Source organism: Pyrgilauda ruficollis, unplaced genomic scaffold (genome assembly GCF_017590135.1).
Source record: "Pyrgilauda ruficollis isolate IOZ18807 unplaced genomic scaffold, ASM1759013v1 scaffold36, whole genome shotgun sequence".
NCBI classification, from domain to species: domain Eukaryota; kingdom Metazoa; phylum Chordata; class Aves; order Passeriformes; family Passeridae; genus Pyrgilauda; species Pyrgilauda ruficollis.
This window is the reverse complement of record NW_024525045.1, coordinates 3,322,806-3,337,324: the sequence shown is the minus strand read 5'-3', so window position 1 is coordinate 3,337,324 and position 14,519 is coordinate 3,322,806. Positions and strand designations below refer to the sequence as shown.

At 37.2% G+C, this 14,519-nt stretch overlaps 1 protein-coding gene across 12 annotated transcripts in view; it reads right to left on the bottom strand.

The window, feature by feature from the left end:
* Nucleotides 1–1,604: 1,604 nt before the first annotated feature.
* Nucleotides 1,605–14,519, bottom strand: part of TRIP12 (thyroid hormone receptor interactor 12) — a 78,109-nt gene continuing 65,194 nt past the window's right edge. For all 12 annotated transcript variants that reach the window (XM_041475780.1, XM_041475778.1, XM_041475784.1 and 9 more), the window contains 11 exons: nt 14,233–14,375; nt 12,851–13,007; nt 11,793–11,891; nt 11,154–11,268; nt 10,709–10,863; nt 10,036–10,200; nt 8,684–8,848; nt 5,204–5,317; nt 4,348–4,442; nt 4,043–4,146; nt 1,605–2,983 (listed from right to left, as the gene is read on the bottom strand). In XM_041475780.1, coding sequence (XP_041331714.1) covers nt 2,787–2,983; nt 4,043–4,146; nt 4,348–4,442; nt 5,204–5,317; nt 8,684–8,848; nt 10,036–10,200; nt 10,709–10,863; nt 11,154–11,268; nt 11,793–11,891; nt 12,851–13,007; nt 14,233–14,375 — 1,509 coding nt within the window. In that variant the 3' untranslated portion in view covers nt 1,605–2,786. The remainder of the gene's footprint in view (nt 2,984–4,042; nt 4,147–4,347; nt 4,443–5,203; nt 5,318–8,683; nt 8,849–10,035; nt 10,201–10,708; nt 10,864–11,153; nt 11,269–11,792; nt 11,892–12,850; nt 13,008–14,232; nt 14,376–14,519) is intronic.

Genomic DNA, 14,519 nt, shown 5'->3' with positions numbered 1-14,519 from the left:
TGGGATGCTAAAGTGTTCCCTAAACAAGAAATTTTGCTAAAAAGCCAACAACAACAACAAAAATATATTGCACAAGTTCAGTAGGAGCTATTTGTGCCTGTATGGCCCTTTCATCCATTACTGATTTTTTTGCTACTCTTGTTAACACAGAAGGACATTAAACTCATCCAAAACAGTAACTGGTGGTGTTACCTAAAAACAGTTGAACTTATCACGCTAAAAAAAGCATCCATTTTAAAGATAAGACTTCTGATTGCACCTTTTATTATACCTTATAAAGGTATACAAAGCAGTGCAGTACTACAATGACTACATACACCCACAGATCGATTTTAGTGAGCTTTTCCCTTAATCCAAAATTCCTGAAAACAAGAAATCCTTAAGATCTTGCACCACCCCTCCATTCATTCTGAACTACTCTTAGATACATACATATGTGACTTCTCAGTTTATTCTTGTAATTTACTATCTTTACCTTTTAAGCCAGACTGCTTTTCTAATATGCTAAAAGCTGCCCTTGGTAGGAAAAAAGAAGTGTCACCCAAAAGGGTTTCATTCACTTTTCAGGCAAACTAAAACCTTAGTCTGCGCTCAAAATGACAGCCAGAACACATCACCACAGGTACTTGTTTTTTCCTTCCTTTTTTAACAGGCACCAACTTATTTTCCCACTGAAACAGTTACACAAACAGTTACACTATCAAATCTGAAAGCTCCTCAAAATTTCCAAGTCAATGAAAGCCAGATTCTAGAGGGAGACAACATGGGTAAAAAAAGTATCAATACACATGATATTTTAATACAAAATATTAGCTTTTTTCTTTTTTTTTTTTTACACAAGTCAGTTTTTTTAAAATATAGAACCTTAAAAAATGAACAAATTGCTATCCACACACTATAAACACTTGTTTGTGCTCAGTTTGATCAAGTTATCAGAACAATTTAAACACCAGTCCATAGTTTAAACACTGCCTTGAAGTTGGATGCAAACTATGCCGCACTGCGCGCTACCATTATTGTATGTACAGGGTGAAGCGCCTTCGGTCGGGTTTAATACCGTAATAAAAAACTGTTCAGTTATCAGGTTCTTTGTGCAAGGATTTCACATTCTACTCATGCTCATGACAGGTCTGTATTACATTTCAGTGGCACTGGTCTGAGCAAGCACAGGTAATTCTGTGAATGTTCACCAGAAGAATGTCCGTTACATGTTCTGGAAGTACGAGTTCTTCAGCTGGATAAAAGAAAACTTGTTAGTTGAGGGGAAATAACTAGCCTGATTAGCCAGAATTTAACAATTTCTAAGCACTGAAAGGAATTTTGATTTCTCAAAGTTGAATAAAAGTAATTAACTATCACATTTTCATAAAGATTACCTATGTAGCAGGTACATCTCAGGAATATTCGTAATTGCCCGTTTTTTGAACGCATAGAAAGGAAAAAATTTCCCTCAAAGTTGGAGGTCTTAAAAGGTCTTGTTTTAGTAGTAAATCATCCACAAGTTGCAGGTTGTTAGCCAAGTAGATTTAGGATGATTTACTTGCATTACAGTAATTTACACAATTGAACTTTAGGCATACAGTACAAAACTATGAACAAAAAGGTGAAGCAAACTTGTTTATTTATATTCAGGTAAAAACATTAACCTGATGAAGTAAATTATTGCAGATTTGAGAAATCAGCACATAAAACAGTTGGACAGAGCATTGCTTACAGGTGCTTTATCTGTGTCAAAAGACAAAGGCTGAACTGCTTGTTCCTAGCTAGCACTGGGGGGAAAGAAAAAAAGAAAAAAAAAACCTACAAAATTAGCCAGGAACTTAGATCAAGAACAGGAAAATTCTTTACTCAAACAGGGAATGAAACGACTAATTTGTCTTTTAAAAAACTTTACATCAATTCGAAATGCTCTGGGCCTTACCACAATACACGCTGGCCAGCCCAAGCTGTTGGACTTCAACTACATGAAAGAAATAATTCTTCCCTGCCTCCCTTACGAGGCTTTTGCTGCCTGAATCACTGTGTTAACAGCTCTGGAGCACTCTGGTAACGACTGTCGCCATTATATCCTACCACTACAGTAAAACTATGCTATAAGAAAGGTTCTACCTAGTTACAAAGGCTGCATTATATTGACAATATATATTTGATTTCAGTAAAATTTAAATTATCTTAATCAGAGAAAGAGGCATGGAGCAGTTAAATGCCCATGCTAACCAAAACATAACAATTGTTGAATGTTGCACACAAAAAGAACCAAGTGAATTGCACATCAGACAATACATGAGGATGGGTAAAATTAGAGGCAGGTGAGGGTACACAGAACTAGTCTACTAAACTAGATTTGTCAAATACATGGTGTATTTTAATTTCTGTACTTATGTACAAAAGTTGTCTTTGGAGGAAAAACTTCAGACTTAGCTAGATGGATACACACAGCCCAGTATTAAACTGCACAGCGACATTTATTGTTCCAGCCTGGAAAAACATCCCTTTTTAAATTTCACACAGCAAAGCAAGTTAAAAACTTCACTCATCAAATAAATGATAATTTAAACAAGAACTTGCTAAAGAAACCTTGTCACAACAACTTTTAGGGCCTGATCACTTTAAGTCCATAGGGGCTTTTAATGAATATCAACCAAGTGTCTTTGCTTATAATCTGCAAGCCGTTTTTCTACAACAAGAAGGCGTAACACGTTTCCTTGACTCAGGTGATATATTTAGAAAAGAATCATGAGTTTCTCTTTTGCTGTAACAGGCAGACATTGCATTTTTCATTGTGATCAGGAAAGATGGAATGACTGCTGCCCTTCTCTTGCAGCTATCAAGAGTTTTTCACGCATTATCTCAATAGTTGAATAGTCCGGCAATTTGAGATAGTTCACACAGGTCATTACTGAGGGTAAGAAATCATCGGGATTCTCTGTGGACTCAAATGTCTTCCGTACAATCGTCAGGGGAGGATTCAAACTTCGAAAACCTAGTAATGAGAAAAAACACTCAGAATAAGGCTGCTCCTCCTGAACACCCACAGCTGACTGCAGACATGCCCAGTGACAGAAGCACGCATCGCACAACTGACTTCCTGGACACCTTCAGAAGTTCGGAATGTGACTTTATAAAGCTGCACAACAAGCTAAAAATACCTCAAATCCTGCCTGCAGATTCGTCTTACAAGATTAATTTAAAATAAAGGAATAAGCTGTATGAATCTCCTTTTAATTGTGTTCTGTAGGTGCAAAAATTCTATTCCAACCAGTATTTTTAAGTTTGTTGGCTTCATGCACATTTCTTAACAGGAATCATCTATGACTCTAGTACCTGATTATTCTTGCTTCAGCTATCATTTCTACACTCCTAAATACTCAATTGTGTTTGCACCATGTCTCCACAGAAGAGCTCCCAAAATACACTAAGAAAAAAAGAATAATCAAGTCTTTCCCCCAAATCCCAAAGAACGCCAATATTGGAACAGATGCATGAATGCTGTTTTGACCTGCAAAGCACTCAGCTGAGAATACAGTAAAATGTGTATTTTACAACAGTCTCCAGCAAAGACAGCAAATTTCCCTGTTTACTGCACTGCCTCTTACCTAAATGCTGAAATTCAAAAGGGGGAGAAATTAAATAAGATTAATCCTATCCTAAGTATTGTCTCTTTCTAGAAAGGAGACTTGTTTTCAGGTTACAATGCATCATATTGTTGCCATGACTTAATGCACCTCTAGCCAAAAAATACAGTATTAGGAGCTTTCAGTTTTAAATTTTGAACTCTCTTTTGCCCTCTGACAGATTTTCTGGCAACAATTTAAACCTGGAGAGTCAACTGTAGGAAGTGTCATGAGATTAACACAAAGGTTATGAGAATTATACCTGACATCTGCCCAGACACTTCTAAAATTAGAAATGGGAAACCAGTATGAACCTCTCAAATACCTAAGTTAAGGAATTTCTTCCTATACTGAAGTAAACATCTTATTCACAAATACATCAATAACAGCAATTTCACGCCCAGCAACATGCAATAAGGAAAACCTACCTCCTACAGGCAGTCTGGGGCTGCCTGTCACAAACTGAAGAAACAGTCTTTGCTGCTCACTATCAAAACTACTGAGAATTTCAAAAAGATACTTCACTGCTCGACTGAGGAGGGAAAAGAACAAAGAGAATATTATTTTGTTTATAATTAAAGTAACTGCATCAGATTCATACTCAGCACAGTATGAACATTTTCAAATATATGTCATATAATTCCTTTAGCTTGAATAACAATGTATGAAGATTATTTCAATAAAGTATTTTCTACTCTTTTTTGTTTGTTTAACAAGACCAACATGGTATTACCTGTCATGCGTATAACCGTGATCAGGCCTGCAACATTCCATTAAAGTCTTTGCATCCCAAGTGTCTGTCTTGCTGCCACACAAGAGCTGCTCCAACTGTAAAATTAAACAAGGAGTAAATGTTCCTCTTTGCCTTGCAAAGCATCAGGAACGCAGGAGTACCACAAAGGCGTGGCTAACCCATTGTTCCCAAGTGTGCTTTAATGTTTGTTCTTAAAGTCAGAAGTCTGAGTTTATAAAGGTAAAAAAGCCCCTCAAAGGAGAGTCTTCAAACAGACTCCCTCAAAGAAGACTAAAACATTCTCTCTTCTCATCCAGAGAACCGTAATTGTGACTCAATTCAGTCCACTTAGGAGTGTTGAGAATTTTACAAGGAAATTGATATGGTGGTGGTGAGACTAAAGCAAGACCAACTATCCTTATTCTATACCCCTTCATCTGAATCTCTTCTTACTGCTGAAGCCTTGCTAAAGAGCTGACTATTTGCTTTATTGTTCTAATGGAAGACCCAGGTAGCCTCCACAACTATCTACAGCTATTCAGAGGTACTGCAATACAAGGCATTAGGGTACCCATACTCCATAGAGAAATGAAGTATGATACATAAATTAAAGCACTTCTCAGAAAATAGTTAATTTAAATAACATGTAGCTGTTCATAATAAAAGCATTAAATAAGTGACTACTGAACAGAGAAATCTTTAAGAGTTAAGTGTGGAATTTCAGGAGCACTCAGTTTTACTAACGTGCATCAGAAATGCAATGTCAGACTGTCACAAATGCCCTGCACCCAGGTTAAGACTGCCCATACATCCACATAAAGGTTATAAAAGCAGCAGCAAAAACACTTTCACCAACCTCCTCAGGATAGAAGTACTGAAGATGACTAAGGGGGAACACCGACTCAAATCCATCTCTGAAGGAGTCAAACTGTCTGGCAACACCTTCATTTAGTGCCCAGAATATAACCAACTGCAGGGAAAGAAAAAGAACCAAAATGAAAAAAGCAATTTGAACAAAGGAAGCATGCAGTAATCACTACTGTACAAAGAAGTACAACTGCAGAAGCCAAACTCCAGCAGCCCAGCCATATGCTCACTGGAGTTCCCACAGGGTGCACATTGATTCATGGAGCTGCTCTACAGCACTGCCTCATTCTGCCTTAATTCATCATTCGCATCACCCTTAACATGAAGGTCTGCAGAATTTAAACAACTCATTTGCCTTTTCAACAAAACAAACAGAACTCAGAATAGCTGGTTAAACTGAACCTATTTAACAGTATAATTTAAAGTAAATCTGAACATTTGTTATCTTTAGAAGCCTTACCTAGGTGTTCTCTCTCTACACCTCTTAAAAAGCAGCACCTGAAGCAGAAATCCATAGGGCATCATTTGGCAATATTATCTTAATTTCCCCCATGGAAATATATGGATCCGTATTCTAACATTAAGTTTAAAAAAGCAACTCTAGCCTGTTTGATATATTAAGCAGCTTAATATTTTAAGAATACATCGGAACACAAGCAGTAACCTCATTTCAAGTTACTGGAATATGGTTAAGAACCATAATGCAAAAGACAGTAAGACACTAATCTAGGCCTTTTGAGCGTAATTTTTCTGTTTTGTTTTGGTTTTATATCTCTAGTTACCCCCTCAACATTAAAGTAACTTCCAAAGGGGACAGCACATATTGAAACAACATCAGTGGGGGGAAGGAAGGTCATATGACACAAATGAGACCAGAGTTCTTTTAAATAAATCTCCTGCGGCCAGTATTTCTCCACTAAATTAAGGTATTTTACAGAGCAGACTGCAGGCCAAGTTCACATTCTTTTGTCAGTCAGTGCTACTGCTGATTACACTTGCCCTGGATATCCTCAACCCTAGCAGCAAACAAGGGCTGGTCATGAAAGATGTGCTGTCAACACCAAACTACTAGTTTAAAAAGTGTTAAAAGCTCTGGCCTGTAGTGCTAATTAAAGTCATCTATGGAAGCATCTGAACAGTTTTAAAAGCTCATAGATCCTGCTGGAGTCCTGAAGCAAGTATGTCACCCTATCCCAATAACTGAAGAGTTACTGCTTCCAGAAAGCTCTCAGGATACCAAAGCTCATTAGGATCTGCTGATAAGTTTTCCAATAGAAGAGTCAGGCATTGAATTTCACGTGAGATACACTGCACTACTTCCACAAACCAGTTTTAATACTGAAGAGAAAGGCAGCAAGCACCAGCAGCACAAAAAACTCTTCTACAACACAGAACATTCTAACAGCAGAGCTGCTTACCTACAATTGTGATTAGTTTTCATGATCAAGAGCCTGTGGCTCTTGATTAATTAAGCTGCACTGTATTCTTGCAGATTCAAAGAGAAGATCAAATTGCTAGAAAAACCTACACTACTGAAACTTTTTGTTCACAAACTTAGAACAAGCAAGGTGGCCTCTTTATAATACAGGGGAGAAGAGGAAAAAAAAAGCCAAAAAAAAAGATAGAGAATAAAGTCTTTCACTGTAGTGGTAATTGAAGCAGTTCTACTTTCTGATAAAGGCAGCTCCTGTGGGAACTGTCCTTGGAGGGAAAACAGGGAGGTAGAGGGAGGAGTGAAATTATGGCAGAAGAGGCATGAAAAGCAACATTAGGATATTCCAGCTTTATAGACTACTTTTCATGTTAATCCTCACACAAGATTTTAATGAAAATTACATGTTCAAGAGCAGGGCAGCTGACCCATAGGATGTTATACAGGCCAGGTGAGCAATTAAATATGTTGTTTCTAAAATGCAATTCATCATACTTGTGATGCAGAGCACACTAATTTTCCCCCTGAAATACTTTCTATTTCTTTCACATCAAGTCTATAAAGACAACGGGAGGAAAAACTGCACAGAGATCCTTTAAGAAAATAAAAGTTGCAAAAGCTTTTAGTAGGAGGAGACAAAGTTTTCCATTGTAATCTCCTTTTCCTTTACAAAGACAGAATCCTGCAGCAGGACAACTAGAGGACATCTGAGCCATCTGTAAGCCTTTCTCAGAGTATCAGATATCTCATACAAGTTACTTAGGGAAGAAAAAAAAACCACTGCAAACTATGGAAATCAGTCTGGAATGCTTAAATGCAACATTACTCAGTAAATGGAGACTGCAAATTCTGTTTCTAATAAACTGTGGAAGTTTGTATTGCTCCTCTGTTAAGTCTGTAAAGAGCTTTAAATTCAAATATATTTAATTCTGTAAGTGATTCTTGACTAGCAGAATTTACTTTTAACAAACACATGAGAAGTGGACAGGTAATAGTTCCAAACTATAAGGTAAATAGAAACTTCTCAGTATTCACTTTTAAGGATTACAGAAGAGCTTTGCTAAATTTCTCAGCTGATAAAGCTGAGTGGAATTTGCATGACCCTTATTGAACTGTTTCTACCAAAACATCAGATGTGTTTCTTATCAGTGCTTCAAAATTTTTAACAGTCAGAGTGAAACTGGCAGTATCCTAACCTGTCAGGAAATGCATTATTTAGTAACATTATTGAGTACAGTGATCCTCCCCCTCCATCCCACTCACTTCATGTGATAATACTGCATTTTTCCTGTCCTACCTCATCTCTTCCAGGCTGTTTTTAACCAATTCCCTTTATCACTTCCTTCAACAGAAACAGCTTCATACCTTTGTTCAGTAATATTAACCTTCTGTTTTTCTATGTCCCTTTCGCCATAGGAATGAATCAATACACAGGTGCACTATCTATTTATTCTGGCAATATTTTGTTATCTTTTCCTTATTTAATTCTTTTTAGGGTTTAGGGTTTTTTCACACGTTTGGGGTTCTCTGGTTGACTGGCTCAGTTTTCCTTAGGATTTTTGTTGGTTTGGTTTTGGCTTTTTGGACAAAAAATGAATGCTTTATTTTTGACTCACAAGTGCTGATGTTTTTGTAAGACTGAGCCCAAAAAAATTACACTACTATAACAGCACTTCAAAGGCCACTGGGATGCTAGATCACTATTGCTAAATAATTTGCTAAATCACTATTCCTAAAAAATTCATTATCATAACCACTTACAATGAATCCACTTAAATTACTTTTTCTCCAAAAAGCCAAACTTCTGATGACTTCATTACATATAAACCAGACTTCTTGTACCACACAATTTTCAAGGCAAGTGCAATTACGTTCTAACAGTTTTACTGGAGTAATAAACTAGTACAGAAGAGAAGTCATAAGTAGGAAAATTACTGTCATGCCTAGTTTATGAGAATGAACTGAAATATATATGGAAACAAACTACCTGGGAGCAAGAAAAAAGAGAATTTTAGTCATAGGTTTGCTTTTACATACTCTGAGATACTCCTCTAAATTGTGGATAGTGACCGGTGTATCTTTTCCCCCCTTTTTCAGCTCTATGTTGGGAAACCCAGGAAGTGTGAAGTCCAGCCCTAGATCTTCCACTGAGCAGCCATTCATAGTCAGAGCCTCCAATGCATACTGTAGACTTTCTTTGGTCTAAAAAATTGGAAGTGAAAACCAATGAAAACAATTAATTCAAATAAACTTATTCAAAAGTTTTGACTTCTAAAGCAGCTTTGACTAATCAGACATTTCTGTAAGAGCATGACCATTACAACTGTTGCAGCTCTCCTTGCTCTCCTTCAGGAGTTTTCATACGTAACAGTAAACCAAGAGAAACCAGATAAACAAGCTTAATGGATAAATTGGAAAGATCACAGGAGTACACTTTTTTCTAGCAGTTTTGGAATTACAACTTAACATGCCAGAAGACAAACTAGCTAGAAAATTCTACTGCAAGAAAAAGAAATGTGAAATATGCTACAGCACAGAGGCTGTTTTTTCCTTATATTTGGCATGCATACTGACATTTTTCAGCTTTCATCCACCAGGTTTCAGGTTTTTCAAATTCTTGGGAAATTAAAAGCCATGACCAAGGAGATAGTGAGACAATGAGGCAAGAGGAACAAAGACCCACAAACTTGCAATACTTTCACTAGTAACAAACCAGACAGATGTATTAAGTGTATAAATTAGGTTATTACTTCCTGCCATCTATTAACACTGGATGCTAGAAAAACCATGTGTGCCAAAGACCTTTTACCACGAGTGCCACAGTGAACTGTGGTATTTTCAGCTAAGAGTAATATTAACTACTCTTATTGAAAAATTAATGTATGTCTGAAAGAACCTGTATGCTCATGCATGCTGGCTGTTCAACTCAGCTCTGCATACAGCTCTTCAGTGAAAAAAAATAATCCTACATAAAAGGCACTTCTATGAAACATGGAATTTTGATTAAACCAACTAGTAAAAAAGCCGAACTTTTGACAGTTCAAGAAGCAAGGATGGATTTTTTCCACCTGTATTTAAGTTGGTTAGTCTTTTTAAAGTGAACCAAAAGAGAAGTTAGGCAAATAGCTGGCAGTTTTAGGCATTTCTAGGACTGTGTTTAATCACACAGAAGAATCCCATAATGAATTTCTCATGCTAGACTTTAGAAAAAGACTTTTATAATTATTAGCCACTGATCTAGTAACATTAAAACTACTCTGTGTGAGACCAAAGTAATTATCACTATTACAATCAGTTTCAAGCCCTATGATACATGCTGAATTACTGCTATTTTGTAAAATTCAAATGTGTAAAGATGCACTCTTCCATTCTTGGGCTTATTTTCCCACCTGAGTTTTATCCTGTTCAAGTCTTTTCTTTTGTCTTACAATATCTTCAAGGTGATATATTGATTTGGCTACTACTGGATCAATACTGAACAAGTCATGTGATGTCAAGGAAGTTTCCTGTCGTAGCATCCACTTATAAAAAGGAAGTCCAAGAGGAAGATCCACCTGGAAAGCAAAGCACTGAACTGTTTAGTACTGAACTGTCTTCCAAAAGTATCTTTTACTACTTCATCTCTTGACCAGATCTACAATACCATCTCATAGTTCTGGCACACACCAAAACACCATGTCCTAGTGTGTTTGCCTCAAATTTACAGTCAAAAATCCCAAGTGACCGCCTACTGGATATACATTAAAGCAATCAGCAGCTGGTGTAACAATGAGCCCAAAACATTCTTGGAAGACTGGAAAGATTGCAACACATAGCAGATAATGGCTTTCCCTTTCTACTCCATGGTCTCAAAAGCCACTGTAAAGATCTTCAACACGTATTACCCTTTTCCCCCACAAAATTTCACTGCATGCTCATCCCTCTCCCTGCCCCGCCTCAGATTGCCCTGACTTCTGGAGCTGAAAGTAATACCATGTAACTCGTAATGCTTTTATCTCTCAACAGTCAGAACTAGTATTTTTATGCGACCCCTTCAGAATAGATTTTCTATTCCATTCTCACCAGTCTGAAGTCCATGATTGCCTTGGCCATTAGTTTTCCCAGAAAGCGGAACTTCATTTTAACTTTTGCAATGTGAGCTGGCTTGGCTGTTCTACCAAAAGGAAGTGCAAAAAGGCCTTGAAGGTTATGAATGTACTTGGTACCTTCCTGGCTTCCTGTTGAGGAAGAAAGAAGGAAAAGAGTTCAGTATTTACTGTACTAGTTTCTTTCAAGATGCCAGTGGCATTCAGATAAGCTTAACCTAAGCTTCTCATTAAAAAAAAAAAACAACAACCAAACCAAACAAAACACACACAAAAACCTCAACAAAACCCACAAAGATCCACACACTATGATGAGGCATATTATCTGACCACAAACTGAGGTGCTCTTTACATAACTGAAGTCAACTTAGAATCAATTCAATATTCATCAATATTTATAGATTAGGTAGTAGAGCAATTACCTTTTGGATTGGCTAAAGTCACTTCTTCTCCCCTCCAAAGGCCTAAGTCTGCTCTCTGTAGTTCCTGAGATACAAGTGCATAGAACTCTAGTGTAGGGCCTAGGCCTGTGCCAACCTACAGGGGATGAAGGGTGAGGGGAGAGAGGGGGAATGAGATAGATAAGTCCATTAGGTCAGTTTGAATATAAAAATCTTTACTCAGTCTGACAAATATTATACATTATTTGCTATAAAAAAGACTACATGGCAAAAAGCATCTTAGGAACAACCTAACTACAGAAATATTCACAACATGAGAGAGGCAACCTGGAAAGACCACCTATCAGAGGAAGTAACAATGCAGTAAAAGCATTAACCACCCAATTCTCATCTATAGAGAAAACATATATAGTTTGCTTAAGAGTTAGAAAAAAGTTAGCTCTGCTGACAATTGATTATGAAATTTAGATCAGAAAGAGCCTCTCCTAGCAACTAAAAAACACAACCAAGTGGATTAGGGATAATTAAAGGATAAAATTCTTTAGCACCAGCAACATGAAAGACAAAGGATCTGACCAAGCCATTTTAAGAAAGTTGTAGCTTATTTGTATTAATCTTCAGTAAAAAGCGGATAAATTAGACTGCAGTGATATTACTTACTTCATTCTCATACTGGATTTCCAACATGGCTCTTGAACTGCCTAGATCCTGCATCACAGATTCTGCCTGTTTCAACAGCTCATCTCTGTTCACAGTGCGCTATATTAGAGAAGTTTTATGTAGTGAAATTATGGCTGTAAGTTCCAGCTCCCAAGGCAGTTACAACAGGTAAAAATCAGTTATGCACATTTTCCACCCCATGCCAATAGTTCCACAGTTCAGTTCAACAATTTGTAAGCTTATGTTTTGATATAATAACTCTTGCTTCTATATGAGAACTGTTTAGAATGAATGTGTTCAATATAAAGTGAAAAAACAATGCCTTACACTTACATCAATATAACTAATAGGTACTTTTCTTGCCAAGAATATGGCAATAGAACTATGATACAGCAAAGTATTATCATGTGACATTAAATACCTCAAACTAATATGTAGAGAAGAAAATAGAGTAAAGATACTGAAACCCAAACAAAAGCCTCAACACCACTGGGATTCCTACAAGTGGGCAGCTAAATCCTTTTTGAACTTGATTCTTGTGTCTCCTGCTGCTTTTCCCCACAGGAATTCGAGATTATACAGTGTGTATAGCAGATATCATTTTAAGATAACTTATCTCCAGGTTCAAGACAGACATCCAAGACTCCCTCAAATTTAACACAATCACAGCATACTTTTATTATGCTGTGACAGGTAATTTACCTTCCCCAGATACAAGGACAGTATTTTTATTAAGGGTCTAAATCTCATTACTTGAATTCTTTTGAGAATCAAGCAAAACAGAGGTCTACAAGCCAGTATGTGGCAATATCACTAATGCTGTCTGAAACACTGTTCACTGCTGGAATTATGTCAGGCTGCTCCTCCTGCCCTCATGCGGCCAGCACGGAGAAGACACTGAGCCTTCTGCCGAGAGACTGCAGGAACAAACCCACCTCCCCTTCCCTATACTACCAAAACATCAACTTCTACAAATAAGCCTTGCTCACAATGATATTCTTAAAGACAATATAAAAATAAATAGATCCTTGATTCCACTTTCAAGAAGATGTACTTACTTTTTTCCTGTCCAGCCGTGGTGCCACTCTGCTATCCTGAGAATCCGACTGATTGATTTCTGGATTAGTGTCCAGTAGCCTTTGCATGGCTCGATCACGATCGAAGGCCGTTACATAAAACAGCATTTGGCGGGTATCAAATGGAAAGAAAAATGGGCTGTGAAGAGCATTAGATTAGTCAGCTGTGTTCCAAGCAGCATCTCAGACTGGCATTTGGTTTTAAACACAACAGAAATGTAGTATATCCAAAATGAGTGGTTTGTTATGCTCTGTGGTGAAAGCAGCCTCCAAAGCATGCTTTAGTTTTAGTTAAAATGCTTAGGAGCAGGAGTTTTGAGGAATGCAATATATGAAGGTGACAAAAAATTCCAGAAACTTTTGACTCCTCTTGAAAAGTAACTCAAAATATTCGAAAGCCTTGGCTATGCAAATTTTGCATCAGGAAATAAAATTCCTTGTTCACTCCTGCTCTACAACTAATAAATCCAACAGATCAAAGATTTAAGCTCAAGCTCCCATATCTGGCAGCAGAAAGACATGAGAACCTGCCTAGAGCAGCATGACTATTCTACCTTCCACCATTTGCAAAAAATACTCTAAATCTGTGAAAGACTCCCAGAGAAACGTCTTGTTTTAATTTATCACTTCCACTACTCTCAAAGGCATGTGTATGTTAACAGTTTTGTCCTCCATACGCATTAAGTGGAAAGGCAGTTTTATCAAACAAATAAGAGGTTGAAGAACATACATTCATGCTCATCATCTTATCTGGAACATTTATGAGATCTTATTTTTAACATGAAAAGCCAAAGTTTCTCTGAATATGCATTCCACAGTCATCAACAATATTGCTGCAATTAACATGCTTGAAAAACCCAAGAATGTCAACTCTAATTTCTCATTCTTTCTCATTCTGCAAGAACTTGACAGCTTGTACTCTGTATCAAGATACTATAAAGTACTATGTACATAGCTTCCTAAAAATTATTTTGATTCTTTTATGAATATTGTTTATAAACGTATCTTCCTTTGTATCATACCGTATGTGTGGAGATAAACAGAGCGATACGGTAAGAACGTTATTGAGCAGCTTACCAGGAGAAAAAGTATCACATGACTAATCAAAATTTCAGTGGAAAACCTTCAGATTGCTCAGCAATTCCTGTAAGAAGCGATCCAAACTCTGCACATCGTCTACCTCTCAGAATGTGATTAAAACTATGCAGTGTAGGTGTAAACATCCATGCCACTATGTAACTTGGCAAGACTTCAGTGACTACATTTGGCACTCTGAAGTCCTGTTAAGGATGATGCACTGTGCTGCCCAGGCAAGATTCCTACTTAACTGGAATTAGAGACACTACACAGCAAATCGCTCATACCATGTTTTTCCAAGTTCTGTCAGCCAAGTCGGGATGTTTCCTGTCATAATTACCAAAGGATCCTGAAGCTGCCTGTTTGCTTTTGCTGTCAGTTTACTGTTGATAAACTCTGAGGTTGGAATTATCTCCTTGCAGACTGCATTCTGTGTTAAATAAAAACAATGTATTTCTAGTTAGAGAAATGATGAAAGAAATAGCAAGCCTTTGTTAAAAAAAATTTTTAATGTTTCTAATTTGCTTAGCATGGAAAGTAAAACAATTTTCACTGCAGTTTTCTTCATCCAGAG